The 25,705-nt window shown below is 40.2% G+C and overlaps 1 protein-coding gene across 5 annotated transcripts in view; it reads left to right on the top strand.

The window, feature by feature from the left end:
* The window catches only part of ITPR3 (inositol 1,4,5-trisphosphate receptor type 3), a 161,484-nt gene that overhangs the window by 98,935 nt on the left and 36,844 nt on the right, over positions 1-25,705 (top strand). For all 5 annotated transcript variants that reach the window (XM_042462366.1, XM_042462364.1, XM_042462363.1 and 2 more), the window contains 22 exons: positions 280-462; positions 616-867; positions 1,098-1,242; positions 2,294-2,441; positions 3,382-3,578; positions 3,770-3,899; positions 4,227-4,284; positions 4,752-4,917; positions 6,074-6,238; positions 7,447-7,515; positions 7,924-8,049; positions 9,835-9,957; positions 10,212-10,412; positions 13,692-13,943; positions 14,727-14,852; positions 16,339-16,464; positions 18,108-18,228; positions 19,826-20,010; positions 20,495-20,643; positions 22,165-22,273; positions 22,743-22,833; positions 25,061-25,230. In XM_042462366.1, coding sequence (XP_042318300.1) covers positions 280-462; positions 616-867; positions 1,098-1,242; positions 2,294-2,441; positions 3,382-3,578; positions 3,770-3,899; positions 4,227-4,284; positions 4,752-4,917; positions 6,074-6,238; positions 7,447-7,515; positions 7,924-8,049; positions 9,835-9,957; positions 10,212-10,412; positions 13,692-13,943; positions 14,727-14,852; positions 16,339-16,464; positions 18,108-18,228; positions 19,826-20,010; positions 20,495-20,643; positions 22,165-22,273; positions 22,743-22,833; positions 25,061-25,230 — 3,292 coding nt within the window. The remainder of the gene's footprint in view (positions 1-279; positions 463-615; positions 868-1,097; positions 1,243-2,293; positions 2,442-3,381; positions 3,579-3,769; positions 3,900-4,226; positions 4,285-4,751; positions 4,918-6,073; positions 6,239-7,446; positions 7,516-7,923; positions 8,050-9,834; positions 9,958-10,211; positions 10,413-13,691; positions 13,944-14,726; positions 14,853-16,338; positions 16,465-18,107; positions 18,229-19,825; positions 20,011-20,494; positions 20,644-22,164; positions 22,274-22,742; positions 22,834-25,060; positions 25,231-25,705) is intronic.

Below are 25,705 nucleotides of genomic sequence, written 5' to 3'. Positions count from 1 at the left end.
CCCAACATGATGGATGTTGCTTACAAAGAGAGTATGATGCAATGCCATCTCTAAAGTCATCAGGCTGTCTTAAAGAAATTACATAGATGACTAGGGAGCCATTATTAGAACTCTATTTTCTAGCTCAAAAGCAGGTTAGAAATATAATTGATTCATTAGGAGAAAGAGACACAGATGCATAGAAGCAGTCATTAATAGGTTTTGAACTGATCCAGGGCAGGGTTCTCATTTGAAAAATCAGGAAAGCCTTTTCATTCATTGTTCCACTTTGATTTTTAGGTTGAGGCCTGTGAAGGAGATGTCACAAAGTCATGAATATTTGAGTATTGAATTTTCTGAGGAGGAAGTTTGGCTGACCTGGAGTGACAGGAACAATGATCACCATGAGAAGAGCATCCGGCAGCTAGCACAGGAAGCACGAGCTGGCAATGCTCATGATGAGAATGTTCTGAGTTACTATAGGTAACAAGTGCTTCTTGTTTCAGCTCCTGTTATTACAGTGGCATTGGTTATGGCTGGTTTTTGACCAAAATTTCTCTAATTTAACAACTCTTGAAACTAATGCCTTCTTTTTCTTCTTCTACTGTTGCTCATGTTTACTTTTTCTCTGCACAGGTATCAGCTGAAGCTGTTTGCCCGTATGTGCATGGACCGGCAATATTTGGCCATTAAAGAAATCTCCAAGCAGCTGGGGGTGGAACTAATCTTCCTCTGTATGGCAGATGAAATGTTGCCCTTTGATCTTCGGGCCTCCTTCTGCCATCTCATGCTCCATGTCCATGTGGACAGAGATCCACAGGAGAAAGTGATGCCTGTGAAATTTGCACGTCTCTGGACTGAGATTCCTACAGCCATCACCATCAAAGAGTAAGGCACATGAAGGGTCTTAGAAGGATGGTGTGTATGATCGAAGAACATAGCATCTCTGACATTCTTCTAGGTCCCATAGGTTCAGTAATCTCGTGGAAAGCATGTGTATGTGCATGTCCCCAAACTCTACAGCCATCAATGTAGTTCAGTGGATTCTGGAAGACTAGAAGTAGTTTGTGCTGAACACCGTTGCTTTGGCTAATTTAGTCATTCCCTTTGCCTTGCAGCTATGACTCCAATGTAAATAGTTCAAGAGATGATAAGAAGAACAAGTTTGCCAGCACCATGGAGTTTGTAGAGGATTATCTCAACAATGTGGTCAGTGAAGCAGTGCCTTTTGCTAATGAGGAGAAGAACAAGCTCACTTTTGAGGTGAGAAATATGTCTATGCTGTTTTGTGAGTTTTTGCTCACCTCTGAGAACTGATAATTGTACTCAGATGTTGAATCCTGGAAAGGACAACAGCCATATCTGATATTCTCCCATGGGTTTTCTGTGCTTGACTTATTCCTTTCCATTGAAACTGGCATGCTAAAATAATTGGTCAATTTCCCATAGTCTGAAAAGGTGTATTTTTTTTCTCTCAACCTCTTCTCAATCTATGTGATTATTACTGTGTAACTATTAACACAACATGGGAATAAAGAATTTTGAAAGGAAACAAAAAAGAATTTCTCCCATCCTCCAGCCTTTGTAAACCAACCAAAGGAGGTTTATTGTATTCAGTCATCTTGACTACAATTGGTAGTAATTGCATCTGTGGCATGTGCATCGTGTCTGTGTGTGTGTGTGCATGTGTGTGTGTGTGTGAGAGAGAGAGAGAGAGACAGACAGACAGACAGACAGACAGACACTTATATGTAGAAACGTATGCCTCCTAAAATCAGTCCCCAGTGTAACAGCGCCATGCAAACACTATTTCAAAGATTTTTTCCCCCATATAAACCAGTGAGGGCAATTTTGGAAAGCTTAGAGGCCAATTTGTTGGCTCCCACAAGACACACGACAATGTATAAACAAAAAACAAACAAACAAAAAAAGAGAGCAAAACTGGAAGTTTCCAAAAGTCTGCTTCCAGAATTTCTTTGTTTTAAATGCTGAAGGAAGTTGCACCTTGTTCAAGCTCAGGGCTACTGCTCCTGCACCTCTCTAAGAATAAACTGATTTTTTGATTAAAGCATTGTTTTGGTGGAATGGGCGTGGGCATTATACAGGTTGATAAAATACACTTTGCCCTCTCTTTAAATAGATGAGCAAGTTAGTGTAAACTTTGGCTTTTACCAACAGAGGGAAAAGTTCTGAGTTTAATTATTTTTATCCCAGCTCTTGAAACTTACCAAAAATGGTAGGGAGGGTCCACCAGTTTTGGGCACTGGGGTGATTTCATCTTCTCCTATGTGACTGAGTTTGTCTCTTTTCCTAGGTTGTCAGTCTTGCCCACAACCTCATTTACTTTGGCTTCTACAGCTTCAGTGAGCTGCTACGCTTGACACGAACTTTACTCGGGATCATAGACTGTGTGCAGAACCCTCAGCTGATGATGCAAACCATGTACAATGATGATATGACTGGTATGTTCAGTGAGACAATGCTGAGAATGAATCTTGTTGTTTCAAATTTTAATGCCATTGCTCAAATTAATAATAAGAGGTAGCCACAATGTTGATTTAATTTATTGATATGAGGTAGAATTCTTGCATATCAGCCCAGATTACACTCCACGGCCATAGGTACTTTTTAAAAAAACTTTAGAGGCAAATAAGCTGTACAATATGCATAATATAATTAATATTGGTTGAGCAGGGAATGTGCAGTTAAAGAGTCTTGAGGATGTATTCACCTGCTCTTTAACTTTCCACATATTGTTGTGTTGTATCTTGTGATTAAAATATATTTAATTGACATTGTGACCACTTGGTATACACTAGATACTCAATACTGAGGAGGTGCAAAATATTAAAATAAATAAATAAATAATCACAAAAGTTAAGTGAACAACCCCCTCCCAAAAAACAAACAAACCCCTGAGAAACATTACTATAAAAAGGCATTGTGAAAACTCCCCAATATTTTGGGAATCCGAAGTTGCCTAATAAATTATTTTTTATTTGCTTTGTTGATTATTTTTACATGGAATTCCCCAAACACCCTATGCGGCATGCAAAATTCTAGGAGTTGTAGTCCAAAAAAGTAACTTTTCCATGTTTTGGGAGATGTCACTTCAGGAGCTGCAAAGATAATCATGCAATGGATAACGTTGTTGAAGAAGATAGTAGCAGTATAGCTATGGGAAAGAACTGGAATTTTCTACAGAAATTAGTAACCCCTTTTTTTCAAAGACTTGGGCCAAATATTTTACAGTTCTAACTAATTTCTGATTTGGTGTGAACTTAGGAAAACCTTTTATCATGATTTTCAGCAGCTGTAAAAGCTCAGCATAGACCCACTACCAGGATCTGATTGCAAATAGGACCAGCTTGAACCTGTAACTGAATGCCCTTGCTCTTTCAGGAAAGAATGTCCGGAGGTCGATCCATGGTGTTGGTCAGATGATGTCTACTATGGTGCTGAGCAGGAAGCAGTCTATCTTTGGTCCCTCAAATATGAATGCTGTGGTAGTTCCTGAGCCAGCAGATAGGGGAAGGAGCATAGAAAATGAAAACATTGTGGTGATGGAAACAAAACTAAAAATTCTGGAGATTTTGCAGGTCAGTGTAAAGCTGTTGTTCTTGAGTCTAAGAGGTTTTTGCTTGTGACTATGTGACACCATGGCTGCTTCTTGTGAGCCTTTTATTGTTAAAGACTTGGGACCTCAAAAAGGGAAAGTATGATGAAAGAGCAGAAAGGTATGAGGGTGGCATAGATTGATGGCCTTTCTATGCTCTCTCTTCTTCCTCAGTTCATCTTGAATGTACGTCTGGATTACAGGATCTCCTATTTGTTATCTGTCTTCAAGAAAGAGTTTGTAGAAGTCTACCCTATGCAGGACAGTGGGGCCGATGGAACAGCTCCAGCCTTTGACTCCACAAGTATACCTGAATTCTTTTTAAATTTTATTTCTGTTTGATCTGTTGAAGCCCTCTGACCTTCATATTGCCTTAATAACCAGTAAATTCTCTAAAAGTGGTTGCTTTTTTCAGTCTCTGAATAAAAGTCTGCTCTCATCACAGTGTCAGTGGAATTCTGTATATTATATGATGTGACAGGAAGGAAGGAAGGTCAGGTTACTAGGAATGAGGGGTTAGGAATTTGCCTAGATCAGTAATTCAGTTTCTTTCTTATATTCCCCGATAATCTCCCATTTGCATCCTCATGGCACATAGCATTGCTTGTTTATGCATTTTCTCTTCCTGCAGCTGCAGCAATGAATTTGGACCGGATTGGTGAGCAGGCTGAAGCTATGTTTGGGGTTGGGTGAGTTCTTATCAGTTGTGATTCTTCCATTAGAGATCTTAATAATCTTTTCCATAGAACATATGTATATATGGAGGCAAAGAGGCTTGAAGAGCAAGAGATTTCAGTCTTTACTGCTGGGGACATCAGAGTAAAGATGTAAAGAGAACATTTTCTCATGAATATGATGTATTTCTTTGGGTGCTATATGTTTGTGTTTTCACATATCTATTGTTAGTCCTTGTATGAATTATTAGTATATTGTTTAAACTTCCGATGTATTTATAAAGAATTGTATAATTATATATGTATTATTGTTTTGTAACAGTTACTGAATCATCTTGAAATTTTACATCACTTTTCTTATATTTGGGAGCTGCTTTGAGCATAGTTATCATGAAAAAACAGTATACTAATGTATTTGGTTGCAAATGTGTTTGGTTGCTTGGTTGATTCTGACTTCTTTTTCACCCCCAACTTTGCTGCAGAAAAACAAGCAGCATGTTAGAGGTAGATGATGAAGGTGGGCGGATGTTCCTCCGTGTGCTGATCCATTTGACAATGCATGACTACCCTCCACTTGTCTCAGGCTCCCTTCAACTACTCTTCAAACATTTCAGCCAGAGACAAGAGGTCCTACATACCTTTAAGCAGGTAATTTTCAGTACTCTGTGACTTCTGCACATCTCCATCTGACATATTTGGATCATCAAATTTTTTCTCAATGGGATTGGTCAGGAAGCTGGCTTATTGTGCTTTTCTTTGCTTTCTTGTTAGGTACACTTCTTCTCCTATTTATGGACTAAGAGCCAAAAGAAAACATTCCGTGGCATAAGGTCCATTAAATGTCATCAGTTTAGCAAGGAGGTGTTTCTAGTATTAAATATGAAAAATATAAGTTAAGCGAAGGTGACCACATGATCCATTGCCTACTTTAATTGGAGTGTGTCATTTTTCTGTATATCACTCGGATCAGCTCACATGATATGAAGGCAGCAGCAGCTATTTTTGCAAGTAATTCCACTAAATGGGTAGAATCCAAAATGGGAAGTAGCAGACAAAAAGAGTCGGCTATCATATATTACTGCTGAGGTATTTTGTAGCCCCCACACATAATTAATATTAATTTGTAGTATTTATAAGGCTTCTCAAAAACAAGACATTGTGCAATAATTACATTAAGAAAAGCAAATGCTGCCTGAAAGGCCTACAATCTTGAGAAATTCATGAGCACTATCATATTATTCTACACTATAGTTTTTTGTATTTATTATTCCATTTCCTCATGTCAGTTCAGCAGTGCACTTTCCATGCACAGTACAACAATTGTGTGCATGGGAGATCTACCCCTGGAGCAGAGTTGATCTTCATTCAAACCAAGGGTGGGGTCAATGTGGGTGATGGGCCATACATGCTCTCAGGCCTTTATTGTGACCATACCCTTAATGCCCCTGGGTGAAAGCAACCCCTCCACCCAAAGTTGAATTTTGCTCCTGGATGTTTTCAGGTGTAGTAGTTTCACTAAAAAAAGGAGGAGAGTGCAGGGCATCCAAATTGTAACTCCCCCAAATGAATGCAGAAGTATATTTCTGTGTAACTCGGGGGATAAAGTAAAATCATGCTAGTACATTGAAAATGTATAATGTTTTGACCTAAATGTGTCGTGTGCCATCTTTAATAGAATTGGCCCTCTATCTTGGATCATTTATCTTTTATTTAAAAAATAATAATTTTTTAATTTTTTGCTTTGACCACCTAGCTAGCAAGATAAGCAGAGTGCACTGATGTTCTTTGTGATATCTTAATCCAGGTCCAGCTACTTATCTCTGCTCAGGATGTTGAGAACTATAAAGTGATCAAATCAGAATTGGACAAACTGCGCATGATGGTGGAAAAATCAGAACTCTGGGTAGAAAAAAAAGGCAGCTCCAAGGGAGAAGATGGACAAGAGGGGGAGAAGAAGGAGAAGAAAGAGGTAAAACTTGAGCAGCTACAGGACAGACAAAGGGAGAAAAGAAGAAGAAGAAGAAAGCAGTAAAACCAGAGCGGTTACACATCAGGCAGTGCAAAACACCTCTGGAATGCTGGTTCAAAGATAGGGTGATTTTCTTGAATTAATGACCATCTGTACATTATGACCAAAAATTGGGTTTATCTCTGAGTATAAAACTCAGTAGGAAACCAGACCCACCTCTGAGCTTCTACAACAAAAAGAGGATGAGATAAGGAGAATGAGAAAATAAAACCTGATGTGGATGAAAGGGATGCAGTAATAATGCAGCCTTGAAAGGTTTGAAAAGCATACAGTATGTATCTTTCATATATCGGCAGAAGGATACAGTATTCCAGCAGTAATAGCTATAATTATGAAACTTGTTGGAAATGGGCTGTAATCACTAAATTACAGTAACACTGCATCATTTTTGAAGCAAATTAAATTGTTCTTCTGATATATACAAATGTTGGTATTTCTCAGCAGAGCTTTTAGAGTTCATTCTCTTTTACTACATATTTCATTCTTAGATGCATATATCTTCATCATGCACTTATTTCTAAATGTAATACAACCAAACACATCTTGCTCATACTTTACAATTTTTTAAGTATACTCTTATTGCACTGTGAAATTATTTTTAAAAAGTAATGTGCAAGTTGGTTCTGAGGTTGGAAGTGAAAGGTGCAGTGCAGTAATTCAACTAGTTGTTCCAGAGAACCACCTGTAGGAATTGCGTTCCCTAGGTTGTGTACTGACATTACATCCATTTCTGGAAACTTCTACAAATCTGTAAAAGTCTCATCAGACTGAAGAGGCAGAATTTGTTTTGTTGTACCAATATAAATCCAAGATACCAGTTGATCAGGGTATAAGAGTGATTTCTAGGCTATGGCTCCCCAGATTTACTGAATTCTACTTCTCAGAATGGGACTATGACTCACATTGGTCATATTGGCTTTGGTTTCTAGTTGACAAAATCTAGGGACCAAAGGTTGGGAACCATTGGGTTTGATTTTATTTCAGCACCGCATGGTATTCCATGGAAGAATAGTTAATGTATCATTATAAGCTGGCCTGGCATATGAATGCTATAACAGTAGGGTTTGGGGGAACTTGAATGGATTTTCTTTCTTGTTCAGTTATGTTCAGTCACTTGAATAATCTTTCTCTTTCTTCCCTCCTTCTAGCGTACCACAGATGAGGAGCCTGGAACTCCAGGAGAAAAAAGCAGTGAGAATTACCAGCTGGTTAAAGGAGTAAGCAGTTTCATCTGACACTCTCCTTAGGCAAGCTGTCAGAAAAGTATGGGGAATCTCTTAAGCACACCACAAATAAGAGAACTGGGGTACTGAACCAATTACAGCCTAGTCTAGATAAACAGGGCTCCTTAAAATCAAACTGTGTACATTGCCTTGAGCTCTTTGGAGAAAGGAGAATGAAAGAAAGAATGGAAGAATGAATAAACAGGTAGCATAGCCTGAACTGGAACACCTCAGCCACAAGGCAATTTGGACTAACTTGCATCCCTCTATTTTGCAAGGGCAAGGACATCTGAAAGTGCCTCCTTCTGCTTCTTTAAAAACTGGAATAAGACTCCTTACTGTTTACTCCCTCTCAGTAATTTCTATTTTGTTTGATTTGGTTTTTCCTTTGTTTCTCTTCAGATTTTGGAACGGCTGAATAAAATGTGTGGAGTTGGTGAGCAGATGCGAAAGAAGCAGCAACGTTTGCTGAAGAATATGGATGCCCACAAAGTGATGCTGGATTTGCTGCAGATCCCTTATGAAAAGGTGGGAAGAAAGAGGAATGAAAATTTAGCATAGTAGGCACTTGGTATCTGCTGGTGGTTAGTTCTTGGACCCCCCATGGATACAATGGTGTAGTGAAATGGTATCCCTTATATAAAATAGCAAAATCAAGATGTGCTTTTTGGAATGTATATATTTCTAGAATATGTTCAAGTTGTGAATAATGGAATCTATGGGGAAAGAATCCATGGATATGGAGGGTATGACTGTAGTTCTAATTGGGATAGAAGAATGTGCTGAGACTTTTCAGTTCTAATAGAATAATAAAGTCATAGAACTCTGGGGTCACCTAATTTAACCAGAGATTAGAAACAGTGCATTTCAAGTAATTATGTTACCTGTAACATATTATTTTTGAGGTAATGACATTACCAACTTAATTATCTTTAAAAACTGAGGTGCAGTACAGACCTCCAACAAGCGGCGTATCAGCGCCGGTATTAAGGTTAGGGAGTGCACACCATGTACATGCTCCTTAAATCTAATATGTGCCGGTGGTGCAATAATGGCAGTGCCCTGTGTACACGGGCGCCGCCCTTATGATGTCACACATGTGCTGCGTCAAAACAGTGCGGTGCGTATGTGACATCTTTGCGCCACTCCAGGCCGCTTATGGTGGCCTAGCTCCGGCACAAGAAAGAGTTCTGAAACGGAGCTCCTTCTGGGCATGCGCCTCATTCCCGCAACCACCAAACGGGTACAAGAACAACGCCAGGGGGAAAGGGGCTGAGCGGTCCCTTTCTCCCATAGCTCTGGCTCCCGGGGTGTCCAGGGGCATGAAGCCCCAAGGACACCCCTTTTCCATTTTGCCACTTCTCCATGACCAGGAAAAGTGCTGGATTGGGGTCTCTGGGCTGCCAGATCGGGCTGCCCTGGTCCCAATCCTCCGCGGAAAAGGGCGGCTGTTGACCACCTCTTTTCCGTGGTCTGTACTGGTTCTAAGATAATGGCAAGTAATGCCTTTTTGTGTGCGATGGTTCCCAATTTCTCTTAAAACATTATGTGTGTTTGTGTGTGTGGGGAGGAGGACATTTTTGAACACTTTTTTGTTTCTAGATTCATTTAAAAAAGAAAAACAGTTAATTTTAAAAGTAACCAATAATGCATAGAGTTATTTCAGTAATGAATGTTGTCCGTGGGTCTCTTTGCAGAAGCAGTAGGAAATGACATGGGAGTTTATCACACTCCTTACCTTCTGCTCTGCTCCCATTGCGTAAACGTCACCAATCTGCGACGGGAGCCTCCTGGTGGGATCGCAGATAGTGTAACGCTTCTGTTTTTGTCATAGAAGCATTATTGTAAGTGTTTTAAAAAGAGCCCTTTTAAAATAATGGATTAAATCGTTATTTAAAAAAGGCCCTTTTTTAAACACTTATGAAAATGCTTCCATAAAAATGGAAGCGTTGCGCCATCTGGGATCCCACCAGGAGGCTCCCATCACAGATTGGTGACGTTTACGCAACGGGAGCAATAACGGGATAAATAATGCACTTACCCACTGGAAGGCTATTTATTTGCCAGATGAACCATGTTCTTCAAAGTCATATGACATCACATAAGATCTAGTATACAGAAGTAGAATAGTAATGAAAAGGTGGTGCTCCAATTTTTCGTTTACTTTGTGGTTGTATCTGCTAGTGGAATGGGTGAGATTGCCTCAGCTGTGTGGTCACTGATGGTTTCAAGGATCTCCCTTTTTAAAAGGAGAGACTAGGTAAGGATCTTTTATATGAAAATAATATATTTTGTTCTCACAAATGCATACAGGGTGACACCAAGATGTTGGAGATTCTGAGATTAACTCATCAATTCCTGCAGAAGTTCTGTGCTGGCAATCAGGAAAACCAAGCCCTTCTCCATAAGCACCTCAACTTGTTCCTCACCCCTGGGGTAAGAGAGATAGGGCAAATAAAAAGTTGGGGAATGTAAATACAGTTGTGCCCAAGCATCATAAAAGAGATGGTCTCTAACAGATCATCTATTTTTGCTCAAGGGTAATCACTCCTGTAGAGCTTAACAATTAGATAATAGTTCCATTGCCCCATTGGGTGGTTAGGGCAGATAGGGTAGTATCCAATACAAGTCATTAGGAAATGGATTAGAAGGCATGATAATGATAGTCTTACTTATTCATCTTTTCACAGTTGCTGGAAGCAGAGACAATGCAGCACATTTTCCTGAATAACTATCAATTGTGCTCAGAAATCAGTGAAACAGTGCTGCAGCATTTCATTCACTGTCTAGCAACACATGGGCGCCATGTGCAGTACCTTGATTTTCTGCATACCATCATCAAGGCTGAGGGCAAGTACATCAAGAAGTGCCAGGACATGATCATGACTGAGGTGAGGTTCTATTTTTATGTCGTGGAGACTGTCAAGTGCGAAAGAGAGTGCAGAGGAGGAATAGCTCAAGATCCAGAATGATGAGGACACTGAGGGGAAGCTCTCACACAGCAGTGATGAAGCTGAAGTTAGCTGAAGGCTAGTAGAGAATAGCAGGCAGCCTCAATTGTAGACTTACAGCAGGCTCTGAGAAACCAAGGATAAGGTTGAGCAGTCCAGCCATAGTTCTTCTGTAACCTCAAGGTGTAGGCGCTATATTGTAGAGGCTCTACTGACCTTTGTATTGGTTATTTCTTCCCACTTTCTCTGATCAGCAGGGCATATGCAACTTATATTTAGAATTTTCTCCCTGACAGAGGAATAATTTAAGAGCTGATGGAGAATAAATTGTGACTCACCCCCGAGGAGATTGTAAATATTATGAAGAATCATTTTATAGATATTTATTTTTGGCCTGCCCTAACCTTAATCAGAAAAAATAGCAAATATCAGTAAAGGAAGCCAGCTGTTATTAGAAGGAATCTCTTTTTGTATTCACATTAAACGAGACAGGTGACCCAGTCTGAGAAAACCAATTCTACAGCTGTTCCAGATGGCTTGAAGGATGCCAACACCAGCTGATCACCAGCTGGCAGGAGACCATCTTTGTTCTTGGCCAGGGCGGGGGAAAATGTTTAAAGGGGCTTGGGTGCTTTAAATATGCACATATGCTTTCTGCCGCCGGTGCTGAGCTCTGCAGCTGCGCAGCTGCGCATCCGCCAGCCGGCAAAAGAAAAAAAAAAAAGGCCTGTTTTTGGCTGCCTATGAGGAAGCTGCCTCTCTCTTTGCAGCGTCCTGCGAGGTGGCGGTATGGAAACTGCGGGTCAGAAACGGCTCCAGGTGAGGCGTCTTCACTGCCCCCCATGTGGAAGCCCCATACACCTTAGCCACGCCCCCGGGGCGGGCGGTCTGGAGGCTCTGTATTCAGCAGAATACACCTCCAAGACGTCTTCCCCTGCCTGTCTGTATCCCGCCTTAGTGTTGGGAATGGCAAAACTCAAATATGTCCTGATGCTTTTTAGAGAATTTGGAAAAGCTGTAGGGGTTTATTTAAACCCATCAGTGTTTTTATGAGTTACGGAAAGTGGAAGTACATATTCGGATTTGACCTTTAGGAAATTTCAGTAAATCCCGTGGATAATATTGTAATGGAATCAGTCAAATTGTAGGGGATATTTCTTTGTAAAGAACAGTATAGGCATCTAATTGGAACTGTTGGCTAGAAAAATTCAAAACATATAGGATTTGTTAAGGTTTGGCCTTAATAGGTTTCACAAAACAGTTTATATTAAAATTTAGACTTCGGCTATTGCCTATAATTTAGTATCAGTTTATTTACAGCTCGAAAAAACAAAGAAACCAACAGGTTGATTTTAAAATATATTTGGGATCCAATTCTCTGCCCTCCACAGATCCACTGTCTGTAGTAGTATCAAAGATGGAGCACTGGGCTTCCTAGTTTTAGGACCTACAGTCACCTCAGTCATTTTCAGTTATCATTTGCAGGCATGGGGATAGTTTAAAGCTGCAAATGGCAGATACTGGTACAAACTCTCAAGTGGTTGGTTCCCTTTGGAATGAATTGGAAGAGCAGGAACAGGAATATTTTATTGGGGCAAAAAGAAAAGTTAGACCATACAGTTACCAAAAACATGAAATGTGTGGGTTTGCTAAACAATTGGAACTGAAAGCTGAATTGATTAAATGGCATCAAAAAGGAAATTATTGTTTGGTAAATTATGTTAAGTCTCATGTAGAGAAAAACTGGCCAGATTGGATGTATCTTCATATCTGAAGACAACTCAGATATCTCAACCTGACTTTAACAGACCATTGAGTTCCTTATTCCATGTGGAACATCAGGTAGAAGGTTTAACATATGAATGAAATCTATGCATGACTGAGGAAGATGGATTAACTTTGTCCAGGACTGGGATGTAAATGCCAAGCTGTCCTTCACAATCAGCCCCAGAGGAAATCATAGAAACTTTTACTAAATGATGCCGTTTATCCATGTGGACTTTGAAGAGGTTAGCCAACATACTCTGGTGGCCTTCTTTCAGAGATCAGTGTCATATGTAATTTCCAGCGTTCTACCAGAGGAGGAAATTAACATCTCTCAAACAGCAAAGAAGAAGGGGAAGATGGCAGACAGCCTTTGTTCAGTGGAAAGTCCCTTAGGCCTGTTACAGACAGCCAAAATAAAGCTGCTTCGAGTCACAGTGGAGGTATGGTATTTCAATGATGCATGCGTCCTAAGAGTCCAGAAGCCACACCAAAGCCACGCTCCAGTCCTTAGGGCTAGAGCGTGGCTTTGGTGCAACTTCTGGACTCTTAGGACACATGCATCATTGAAACACCATACCTCCACTGTGACTCGAAGCAGCTTTATTTTGGCTGTCTGTAACAGGCCCTCGTGTATAATCAGATTTAGCAAGCTGTATTAATGATACACTTGATGCCACAATCTTTAAGGGGAAAAGACTCTAAAGTAGCAAAATGTAGACGGCTCAGTTCAGTTTGTGGTTTCAAGTTTAAGAGTCTCATCATTTCAGAAAAAGAAATAACAGGAAACAATAAATGGTAGGAAACTGGCCATAGCAAATGAATACTAACTAGGCATTAAGAATGTGGATTGTTCTCTTAACTTGATGTGAAATATTATACTGTATCTGATAAGTAAGGCTGTAATTTTACACATGCAAATAGTGATACTGTTATACATGGAAAAAATGTTTTGCTGACCTGAAAGTATGATTATATTTTAATTTTTAAAAAAATCTGTTTCACATATTTATTTATATGTGAGAGTGAGGAGTGGGCACAGGTCCTTGCTGTCAAGTTCTAGTTTAGACCAATCTTTATCTATATCTATACCTGCTAGAACGATCTCTCCATGCTGCATCTGGAACTAGGCTAGAAATCAACAAATAATTAACTTCTGCAAAGGCTTTCTTAGCACTGGCAGAGGCAGGGACTTCTAATCACATTGTCAACCACATCTATTAAAATAAAAGGAGGAAGAGTAATATAAATGCAAGCCAAGGAAGTGTCTCATATGCTGAAAGATTTTATTTGTATGTATTATTTGTTTTAGTTTTAGCTCTTCTATAGCCTGCTTATGGCAGATGGGAATGGCCTTGGAAAGGGACCAGAAAGCAGTTATTTGTTCATTTTGCAGATGGCTGGCAGCCTTTTTGGAGAGCCACCTTGTTTACTTTTGTTGTCCCTATTCTACAGCTGACCAATGCTGGGGATGATGTTGTGGTATTCTATAATGATAAGACCTCTCTAGCCACCATGTTGGAGATGATGACAGCAGCCCGGGATGGAATAGAGGAGAACAGCCCCCTCATGTACCACATCTCTCTGGTAGATCTGCTGGCAGCCTGTGCTGAAGGCAAAAATGTCTACACAGAGATCAAGTGCACATCTCTGCTTCCATTGGAGGATGTGGTGCGAGTGGTCACTCATGAAGACTGCATCACTGAGGTAACAGCACGATACAGGCAATTTGGGGAAAAAGACAAAGTCTGTTATTTTATGGTCGTCATAGAGTTGTTGTCCTTATGTGCAGAAATCAGCCTGAGTGTCAATTTTACATGAGGAAAAATTGTGTGGTTTTTGGGAGTGCACTCTAGCTCTCCCAATCCCTAGTCAGTATGGCAGATAATATAGGATTATGGGGCTTAGAGTCCAAAACATCTCGAAGTCTAAAGAGTCTTTAGTCCTTATACATTATCAGACTGGATAAACTGTTGCTTAGCCATTTGGAACTTATGGACAGTCACTGTGAAGATATAAGACTTACAAGACAAGCCAAGCCCTGATGGATCAGACCAAAGGCCTACCTACTTCATACTCATTCTCCCCAACAGCCAGTTGCCCCAACAGCCTTCTCTTACTGTTGCTCCTCAGCAGCTGTTATTTAGTGACATATTGCCATTTAGCAATCATGGCATTATGTCTTAGCCTAATATTTTTCATAGGGTGGTTGTGAGAATGAAATGGATTTGACTCACACCTCCATCCTTTCTTGGAGAAAGAGAGTAGGACAAAGAAAATGTTGATAAAGTAGTTGATACTTGACCATATCCTCTTTCTCTGCTTTTTGAAGTGCAGATGGGGGTGGTGTTCCAGACAGCATTGGAAAAGTGGGTGCTCCAGTGAAAATAGTGGTGTCAGTACAAAATTGAGAGTGATTAATTTGGAAGGGGCTTTGCTTTTTCTCTTCAAAGGCTTTTAATGCATCCATCTCTTATTCTTATCTTTCAGGTGAAGATTGCTTATGTGAACTTTGTCAACCATTGCTATGTAGACACAGAGGTGGAAATGAAGGAGATCTACACTAGCAACCACATCTGGACATTGTTTGAGAACTTCACTCTTGACATGGCCAGAGTAAGTGCTAGGACCTAAGTGGTGTTCCTTAGATTTCTGAGATCAACATGCTTTTAAAGCTAAAAATAGTTGGAACATACCACATTTCTAAGGAAGGACAATCTATATACTATGTGCCACCACACTGAACCTGCTCCAAATGACTGCAAAGTGGACCTTAGGATTTTGTGGCGCTATGAGGAAGTCCCTTTCACATGACCTAAAAGACAGATTGGGTTGGTAAGGGAGGAGAATATCTCTCAAGTAACAAGGCCCCAAATTCTATAGGAAGGCGTTCCTGTGATTGAACTCCAGGAAATGTCTCTTGGCTCATAATGTAAGACTGATGTTTTGCTAAGAGCACCTATGTGAACAGTTACTTGACAAAATAGTTAGAAATATGACTTTCTGACACAATACTTTATTTATCTGTGGAATTAATTGCTGAAGGTGCTTTATTGGCCATTAGCAAAAAGGGTTTTTTAAAAAATTTAAAAAGAAGAAATGGGAATCATTGGGCTCAAATAAAAGTTAAGTCTATTAGTATCAAGCAGTCATTATACAAAGGTGAAAAGGAACTGCAGGCATGAGAAGAAAAAGCCTCTATGGTGCACTAAATTATAACTTATTAAGTTCAGTGCACTTTGATTACAAGTTTCATCGGAAGAAAACAACGCTGAGCATTTTCTGTGCTTTTTGTTGCAAAGTGATTAACAATGATAGCCAGCACAACCTCAGAGTTCTAACACAGTAAGCAACTGACTAAGAAATGGCATAAACTGTCAACAGGGAATAGATATCACTGCTGTGTCCTCTCTGTGAACTTCCCTTTGGCATTTGGCCAGCCAGTTTTGGAAGACAGAAAGCTGAACTGGATGGGCACAGCACTAGCATGCTGGATCTCAAAATGCCATTCTCTGAACAGGTGATATTTGAATGTCTTTGTATTCTGCATGGCAAGGAATTGCTTCCACAAATTATATTTACAATATTAGAATTGCAGGTAATATACCTTTGTTCCTGCTTGGCAGAACTCTAAAGCATTAGGGAATCTCAGCCAGTGCATGCTATTACAAAATATGGAAGCTTTGTCATCAGTAGAGGCAATTTGATAGAATCTTTTGTCTTTGGGCTTAGTGATAAAGAGATTCACCTGCTGCCTCTCTGATGACACCTGAACTCATCACACTGTGTAAATACCATCTTCATACTGTTTTTCTGCTGGTATGAGCTAATCCACTTTTTCCAAAGAGGTGGTACAGTTTATTACAAAAACTGTGATCTGGGAAATCCCAAATTCAAAGTTTAGCTCAACTTTGAACTCTTTAGGATGTCTAAAGCAGGTTACCCACTCAAAGGCACAACTATCCACATGTAATCCTGAGATAATAAGACTTGCCAACCTTAATATTATTGTTTTACAATTTTCTAAAATAATGTTTGGAAAATGTTTCAAAACTGTCAAAAAATCTAAGTAATTGTCATTATTTTGCCTTCAACCCCACAGGTGTGCAAGAAACGTGAGAAGCGCTTGTCAGATCCTGCCTTGGAGAAGTATGTGCTTACTGTAGTGCTGGACACAATCAATGCCTTCTTCAGCTCACCTTTCTCTGAGAACAGCACCTCCCTACAGGTACAAATAAGCAACTTTAAATCCCTGCAATGATTCATTCTTTGGAACATAAATCTGAACAGTAAAAAAATGTCACTGGTCTAAGTATGTCTAATGAACAAAACCTGTCATATAGTTCTGTGTACACATAGGCTATGAATAGCAAGCTTCTCCCCACTGACTAAGGGAGAGACACACTGATGAACACATGTGGGTACAACAACATCAAATTGGTGTATGCCTGATGTAGACAGAAGAGTCCAAGAAGGTTTTTGAGAAGTACAGTTTGACCTTCTGCAGGAGAAGTAGACCACTCCTTAGAGCCAAAATTAAATTTCATTTTGCCTAATGATTTTTTTTTTCCAGTCTCGTGTGAGGCAGTTAGCAACTGAGCCGATCCATAATTGAACTTATAATCTAAAAACAAACCACTTTCCTCTGCTAGTTTGACAGCTGCTCCTGTAATATTGTGACTAACTAAACAAAGCAGGGAGAGGTCTGTGATTTGGTCTCCTATGTGTTATTTTTAAGGGTTGATACTGATGGTGATGGGACAAAATCAGATCAAGACCATGGTGTGGGAGGCTGGAAGCAAGAAAAAATCTTCCTTTTGTGCTCTTTGCCAATCCAAGGGTGCATCTGCACTGTAGAAATAATGCAGTTTGACACAACTTTAGCTGCCATGGCTCTGCTCTATAGAGTTCTGGGATTTGTAGCTTTGTGAGGCATCAGAACTCTTTGGCAGATCCCAGGAATCCCAGGAAGCACTTAAAGTGGTGTCAAACTACATTATTTATACAGTGTAGTTGTAGCCCAAGTCTCACTTCCACATCCAACTATCTTTGCAACAGATGTTAACTTTCCTTGGGAGGAAATAGTTAGTTTGGTGAGGGAGCAGCTTGGATGGGGGAAATGTACAAAGAAAGGTTTAAATACAGTACTTCCCATTCCACCTGATCCCATCCAGTCCCCTTCTCTCTAATAACATTCCAGCTTCCATTAACATTTAAAAGCTACTGCAAGGAGAGGGGCATCATTAGGGGGTAAAGGGGGTGCAGTCCACATCAGGTGACCCCTTAGGGAGGGTGACACCACTTGCTCTTCAAACATATGCTTTTTGGCAGAAATGGGCTGTGGCTTTTGCCTGTGCCCCTTTAAAACACTGGAACTCAGCAGAAGTGATTGTGTGAGTGGGGTGAGGTTCAGTGAGAAGAGAAAGGAGAGGCTTCAGATTTAAATTTGTACATTTCAAAGTTATTTTTGAATTTACTTTACAAACCAAACCAAACTCAAAAACAAAGCATTTTCACTTTAGCCACATCAAACTGTACATGTCAATACATTTAGATTGTGTGTATGATATTGTAATTTAAAGGTATTATTTTAATTATGCTAGTTGTTTATGTGATGACTATTGTCATTACATTCAGTCATATACAGGTATTACGATTTATAAGTAACATTAGTACAAAAAACATTACTAAGGATTTTGTATGGTATGGTAGGGGAGGAGGTCAATGGGAGAGGGGTGATGCCAACTCTAGTGACACCATTGTGCAGGGTTTCCAATGATGAATCGCGTATATGCTCTTCTCATTTCTCCAAGGTGAATCTGATAGAGCAGTGGATCTAAAGATGCCCCCAAACTCTTCTCTCTCTTGCAGACCCATCAGACTATTGTGGTGCAGCTCCTCCAGTCTACCATGAGGCTCCTGGAGTGTCCTTGGTTGCAGCAGCAGCACAAGAGCTCAGTGGAAGCTTGCATCCGCACACTGGCTATGGTTGGTAAGGAGCAGCAGGACCACCATGCATTACAAAACTTGGTTGGTGGTCTGCCTGGGATTTCTTCCCCTGAGTTCACCATGAAGAAAATGAGTATAGTTGCCACACATACAATCTATCGTTCAATAATTATCTGTATTAGCAGAGTGGGGCAGACATCTTCTGCACTTTTTTTTTAGTTGAGATTGGTTCATGGACAATTACAGTTGTACTGTGTGGTTCATGTTATAGGTGGCCAGCTGTGGTCTTTAATGTGAGAGCTGTTAGGGTCAAACAAAATACTAGATTGATTGTGTGGCTTCTGGGGAAATTTAAAAACTCCTAGGCACAGAGGGGACCTCAGTGCACTTAAACCCTTCCTTCCACTAGGCAAAAGCCCAAAGGAAGTTGCTAATTTACCTTCTGCTACAGCAGGGCCTAAATACCCTAAAGGCACCAGATCCTGTCTGATATTGGAAACTAAGAAGGGTCAGCCCTGGTTAGTACTTTGATGGGAGACTGCCAATGACTACCAGATGCTCTAGGCTATATTTCTGTGGAAGGAACTGACAAAATCACCTCTGAGTATTCCTTCTCTAAGAAAACCCTATGAATTTTATGAAGTCAACATAACTCCATAGAAACTTGAAGGTGTGTGTGTGTGTGTGTGTGTGTGTGTGTGTGCGCGTGCACACACACACACACACACACACACACACACTTTGCTAAAGTTGGTATTAAAAAATAAACACCCACTGGTGCCAACAGGAACCTTTTCCCTGAAGCTAAATTGCCTTGTAGATTAGGATGATTTTGTTCTGACTCTGGCAAGGTAGGGAGCATTTAATTCCTGCCTCCTACTACATACACACTTGTGTGTGTGTGTGTGTGTGTATGTGGAGCTTATCACATGTGAGGAATTTCTCTTAATTTTGAATGAAAAGAAAGTGGGGCCAGAACTCATTCACGTGAATTTGCTAGTTCAGTGAATTTATGTGAATTCAAATTGCATTCAAACTGATTTCCCATTGCCCGAAAATAGCTTGCCATTCCCCGAAATTGCATGTGGTAGTCTATTATGCAATAACGTGAAACTCCATGATTGAGTTCGGACTGACTTCCCATTGCCCGAAATTGCATTTGGCAGTCTATCACACAATAAGGCTAAACCCCATGATTGCGTTCACATTGCCATAGGATTATACTTCCAATTTCTCTTGTCTAATAAACTCCTATGTGTCTTCAGGTCGCCTGTCGACCTATGGTGACCGCATGAGTTTCCTAGGGTTTTCTTAGGCAAGGAATACTCAGATGTTTTTGCCAGTTCCTCATCAAATATACTGTGCAGCACCTGGTATTTGTTTGTAGTCTCCCATCCAAGTACTAAACAGGGCTGACCCTGGTTAGCTTCCAAGATGTAGGGTATTTAGGCTTGTACATAATTAGGTTTAATTTTTTAAAACAAAAATCCTGACCTTGAAATGTACATACTGTGTAGACTGATCCTTAATTTCTTGAGGAAATTACAGTATGAAAGTTGAAAGCAATGTCACAAGTGGTTATCAGATGGGCAATTAATAGAATCAAACCCCTCCTTACTGTAAATCATCTCTTTTTTCAGCCAAGAGCCGCTCCATTTTACTACCAATGGACCTGGATGCTCATGTCAGCTCCCTGCTGAATAGCAGCTCTATCAGCAGTGCACAAAGGAATGCGTCAAATTACAAGACAGCTTCACGCACTTTCCCCCGCGTCTCAGCTACAGCTAACCAGTGGGACTACAAGAACATCATTGAGAAGCTGCAGGTGCGCAAGTGGGGAGAGGGGCTAATAGACATGGTGTGCAACACACCCAAAATACACTTGTCCTAGAAACAGGGATGTGGCTGCTCTGCACCCTGAAATGTAAGCCTAAATTCCACTCCATGGTGATCCAAATGCTGTAGTGAAAAATGATTTCAAAAGCATGTGTAAATTGTGCATAGCTAGCATAGTTTTACTAATTGTGCTTTACTATTCTGGCTTCTACAAGTCTGAAGGAGAGTCATGTCAAAGATATTCAAAGCAGAGAAAGCATGACCACTTTTCTTTGTCCACATTTTCACATTATTTTTGCTAGCTTAGGGAGTGTTCAAAACCTGTTTTTTCAGCAACAACAACAAAAGAAGAAGAAAGTTAAGAGCCTCTGGATGCTGAACTGTTTTTAGCTATAAATTCACCCTTGAATGGCATGATCTTGCAGTCACAGAATACACACATCTCTGTTCTGAGAATATTGTACTGTTTACAGGACATTATAAATGCACTAGAGGAGCGCTTGCAACCCCTTGTGGAAGCTGAACTTTCAGTGCTTGTAGATGTTCTGCATCGTCCAGAATTGCTTTTTATGGAAGGGACAGAGGCCTATCAACGTTGTGAAAGTGGTGGTTTTCTTTCCAAGTAAGTGGGTGTTAGAAGATGGTATCACTATAGTCTTTAGGAAGTGGGCCCAACCCTTTAGAGCCAGTGTGGCATAGTGGTTTGAGTGTTGGACTGCAACTTGGGAGCCCAGGATTCAATTCCCCGTTTGGCTATGAAATTCTCTGGGTCACCTTAGGCAAGTCACATGGTCTAAGACTCAGGGGAAGGCAATGGGAAACCTCCTCTGAACAAATCTTGCTGAGAAAACCCCATGATAGGTTCATCTTGGGGTTGCCATAAGTTGGAAACAACTTGAAGGCACACAACAACAAACCCAACCCTTTGATCACTATTACTCAGTACAGTTGCTGTGGGCCAGCCCTACTGCTTCACTAGGTGTTTGGGAACCTCCACCCTTCACGTATTCTCTCTGACTCACTTGCAGCCACCATAATAAATAACATGCAGTGGCCATTTTGTTTTTATACTGAGCATGTGCTTTATGGTATAGAGCCAGGAGTGGGGAGGGGGACATGGAATAATCAGAGAAAAAGTGGAGGGTGGAAAATGGAATGGTAAAGCTAAAAAAAAAAGTACAAGTTCTACATTAAGGCCTTGACAAGATTGAGGAATCCTATAGGTTGCCTACTTAGTAATAGGATCCACATGAACCTTGGAATTAGGAATGGGGACTCAAGCCCTCCACATCTGAAATGATCTGGCAGAATTGGATTACTTGGAGGACCGCCTCTGCCCATACAATCCGCCCCGCACTCTCAGGTCGGGTGAGAAACATAAGTGCACATTATAGTGCAACACAGAGGGCATTTTCAATCTCAGCCCCCAGATTATGGAATACCCTGCCCGACGAGCTCCGCACAGCCTCATCCCTTGATGGATTTAAGAGGATGCTAAAAACTTTCCTTTTCCGTCAAGCTTTCCCCCCTATGAGTTGATGTTTTATTATCTGTTTTTAGATTGTTATTTGATGTTTTAACACTGTTTTTGCTGTTTTTATACTGTTTTTTAACGTGTACACCGCTATAATCTTGAAAAAGGAATAGCGGTATATAAGAATAAAGTATTATTATTATTATTATTATTATTATTATTATTATTATTATTATTACCAAGACATTTAGGTAGTTGAACCTCCTCAGGAATTGTCAATTAGAAGAGTATTAAATGATCAAGCACTAAGAAATATTAAGACAACAACAATTGAGTCCTCCTAGGAATAATACAGGCAACCTGAAGTCTGTTTTATGCACACTTAGGAGTAAGCTACACTGAACATGTTGAGGCACTTCTAAGTATACATTGTGCTTGTAAGAGTTTTCATATTTAAGGATGTTTTAGTGATAACAGATAATAGATAATAGATCTCTCGCTGCAAGTAATTTTCAAGCAAAGTTAATAGCAACCAGTTGACCAGGTGAGTCCCTGCCCCTTAAAAACAGTTCTGGGAGCCTGGGTCTCCACACCTGGCCTATGTTGCTGGTGTGCATGTACACATGTAGTGCAAAATCAGGGTATAAATTCTGTTTTGTGCGTGACTAGGTTGGTGCAGCACACCAAAGACCTGATGGAAACTGAGGAGAAGCTTTGCATTAAAGTGCTGAGGACACTGCAGCAAATGCTGGTGAAAAGGAATAAATATGGAGACAGGGTGAGTAGCTAAAGAGTCTTTTGCTCCTCTATGGATATGTGAACAACAACAACAAAAGACAAACCTTTCCCATTTCATATTCTCCCATTGGGATTTCAGGGCAAAGAAACAGGCTTGGTCCTCCTCTTCCCTTTCTGAAAGCCTCCCTATGTTAACTTGGTGATTCATGTCTTAGACAAAACTTCCCAAGAATTCAGTTCACTTGCAAAGACCTTATAAAGAAAGCTAATACTGAGACCCCAAAAGGCTCTTCTGCATCACACCAGAGCTCCTATTAGGCCAGCATCTGCTTCCTACAGCCATTCAACCAGATATTTTCTAGTAAAGCCCAAAACATGTGCATACAGCCTCTGAAGACAGTAATTCCACATGGTTGACAAACCTATTCTTCAAGTATTTTATCTCTAAGAAGAAAGGTCTTCAAAAAATAGTAGGCAAAAACAATTCATCCCATTTCTTTTTCATGCAGGGCAATATGTTGAGGAAAATGCTTTTGGCAAATTACTTGCAGACCAAAAGGTCTGGCTCCAAAGGGGAGATTGTTGATCCTTCTGGAACGGGTAAGTGGCTTGCAGTACTTGTTATCTTCTTTACCTTTGTGAAATAAGCACTTGGTGGGAGCAGCCTTGCCAATTTCCTGGGAATTCCCTGGAATCCAGGGAATTTAATTAATTTCGTTCTGTGGATTTTGACTAAATATTCCAGTAAATATTGGGGAATTCTGGGGATTTTGGTAAAACATTCCGGGGAATGTCTTCAAGGCTTGTTGGCAACACTGGCTTTCAAAAAGAATCAGAATTAATTATTCAACCCTGCACCTTAGCAAAAGATAGAATGACACGTGGAAGTGGTTTCCTGTCACCAGAAGGGCAAGACCTATTTACATATTTGATCTTTCTTTCCATGGCGGATTGGATTAACCTCTTGTGCCTGCTTTACTTGTCACTGGCTAGAAAATCACTATACAGTCATATTGCAGTTAATGAAATACAGTCATCCCTCCACATTCGCTGGGGTTAGGGTGAAGGACCCCCATGAATGTGGGAAAATTGCAAATTTAAAAAAAATCTTTTTACCTAAGAGAACACCTCTCTAGGAATCTCCATGTCCTCCAGTGCACTGTGCAACTCTGTGGTCAACATCTGCCAGAAGTTGATCATAGAATCATGCTGGAGAACCTGAAAATGCCCAGAGAAGTGTTTTCTCTAGGAACTTCTAGGTTCTCCAGCACACCTCAATGGTCAACTTATGGCAGAGTTGCACTGAAGGACCTAGAGTTTCCTGGAAGAACATATTGATCAAAACTGCAAATAATTAAAGCCGCAAAAGTCAAAGCCGCAAATGTGGAAGGCCAACTATATGTGCATTCCTGCACATTGCTTCTGCTATAGAAAAATTGGTACCAGAGGTAGAAATTACATGGAAAGAATAAGGATAGCTTCTGCACCACCAAAAGAGACAACAGTTCATGAGTCAGCAACATTTTTATTCAAAACTAACAGTATGTACAGGTGAAATGAAACAACCAGGTCAGGTAAGCCTTCTGTAAACAAAAACATTTTGAATCTTCTAGAGACCATTTGAAGGCTTCTTCTAAAATGCATCTAGTGATAAGTTGTTTTTTTTTTATTTAACAAGCTTCCACTTTTCTTGCATTTTCAATTTTGGTGGCCATACTAACAGATTTTTGCTTTCTAAACATGTTGGGGATACCTAATGAGGCAAGCTAATTCAATTTCCCCCTTTCTCTCTGTTTTGCTTTTCATAATGTCAGTAAGGGATTCCAGAGCCAGCTACTATTTACCTTGGCTGTTGTAGGCAGGCACATGCAGCTACAGCAGGATTGGCTTAGGAGAAAGCCATTCTTTCCCAGCTCAAACTTTATTGTGTTGCTTATTGCAAACACACTATTGAAACCCAGCAACTGAAAGTCTGTGTTTCTCCAGTCCTCCTTCACCACATGCTAGTTTAAAATTTCTAGCTAGTGAGAGGGGAGAAAGAGAAGGGGCTGAGTGGCAGAAAAAAACTTTGTAAAAACTTCTTTGCTAGAGGATTTGTTAATTGAAGTATATCTGTACAGTAAGCACAAAATAGTGGCTTTATGTCCTTTCCAACCTATCTTTCTCTAGAGTTCTTAAATTCATCTGCTGTCTTTCAGTGTTCAAGCATGTATGACAAAAATATAGGAGCATTGTTTTTTAAGTGTTCTTGATGAAACATGTGCTAGTGAGCTGCAATCACTAGCTGGTTGTGTGCTATTTTCTAGTGCAATATTGTCTAGATGGGCTGGCAGCCACTCTCTTTGACTAGTCCTGTGTGGAAATGCTTTAGAAAACTGGATAAGACACATTCTTGTGCATAGCATGTATTCTGCCACTGAGTTGCAGTGAGTTCTTTCTTGTCGAGGTCACTCATGTCAAGGCTTTCAGTACTTTCTACTCTGTCAAGTTGCCATTATGACTTCTACTTCTACTTCTACTTCAAGTAGAAGACTGAAGCTTAGAGGTGGTGAAAATTATAAATAGTACTGTATTTATGTGCATAAACTATTCATCATCAATTACTGTACTTAAATGGCAATTTGCCCCAATACACTTCAGTTGCATTGTTGATTTGGCCAAAGTCACAGACATTGCCTGGGGAAAGGAATTAAATTTTCCATGTCTAAGACTGTTACATTAACCACTGTATCAGATTTCTTCCCTCTACTAGTTAATCTATATTTTAAATTTAAAGCTATTTAGCAGACTCCTTCCACCCTTCTCTATAATGTTCTTTTTCATCCAGGCCAAGACCAGGACTGGTCTATCATTGCTGCTATTCAGTGCCGTCTAGACAGGGAAGGGGCCACAAAGCTGGTCTCAGACCTTATAATGAATACCAAAAATGAGAAGATTTTTCAAGAAAGTATCCGCTTGGCCATCCGACTGCTTGACGGGGGCAACACAGAGATACAGGTACTGTATTACCATTATGACAGCTTCTGCTTACCCTGAGACAACCCCTCATAATGCTTCTTCAGTTTAACTTTCCATGCCATATTGTGAGTGTGGGGTATAGTAACTCATTCAAGGCAGAGAAAGTGTTCCCAACTTTACCACCATATAGTTTATTACATGGCAGTTATTGTGTGTGACCCAAAACAGTAAAGCAAAAATGTATTTTCAATGAAATACTGTTTTACCTGAGCTTACTGCATAAGAGGCTGGTTGAGGGCATAAGTAAAGTTGTCAGATTTCTACTTTTATTTTTTTAATCACACCCTTGAGAGCTTGTGTCATAATCAGTGTTCTTAAAAAACTTTTGCTCCCCCTCCTGGGCATTTTTAAAACTATATGCTGTGATAAATTTTACTTTTCCATTTAACACTCTTTCATTTTGGAAACATGACTGAGACATAACTACTCTGGAACACACATCTATACATTTGTT

The sequence above is a fragment of the Sceloporus undulatus genome, chromosome 4, assembly GCF_019175285.1.
Source record: "Sceloporus undulatus isolate JIND9_A2432 ecotype Alabama chromosome 4, SceUnd_v1.1, whole genome shotgun sequence".
NCBI classification, from domain to species: Eukaryota; Metazoa; Chordata; class Lepidosauria; order Squamata; family Phrynosomatidae; genus Sceloporus; species Sceloporus undulatus.
The sequence above is the reverse complement of the archived record's forward strand: the minus strand, read 5'-3'. Positions and strand labels throughout refer to the sequence as shown.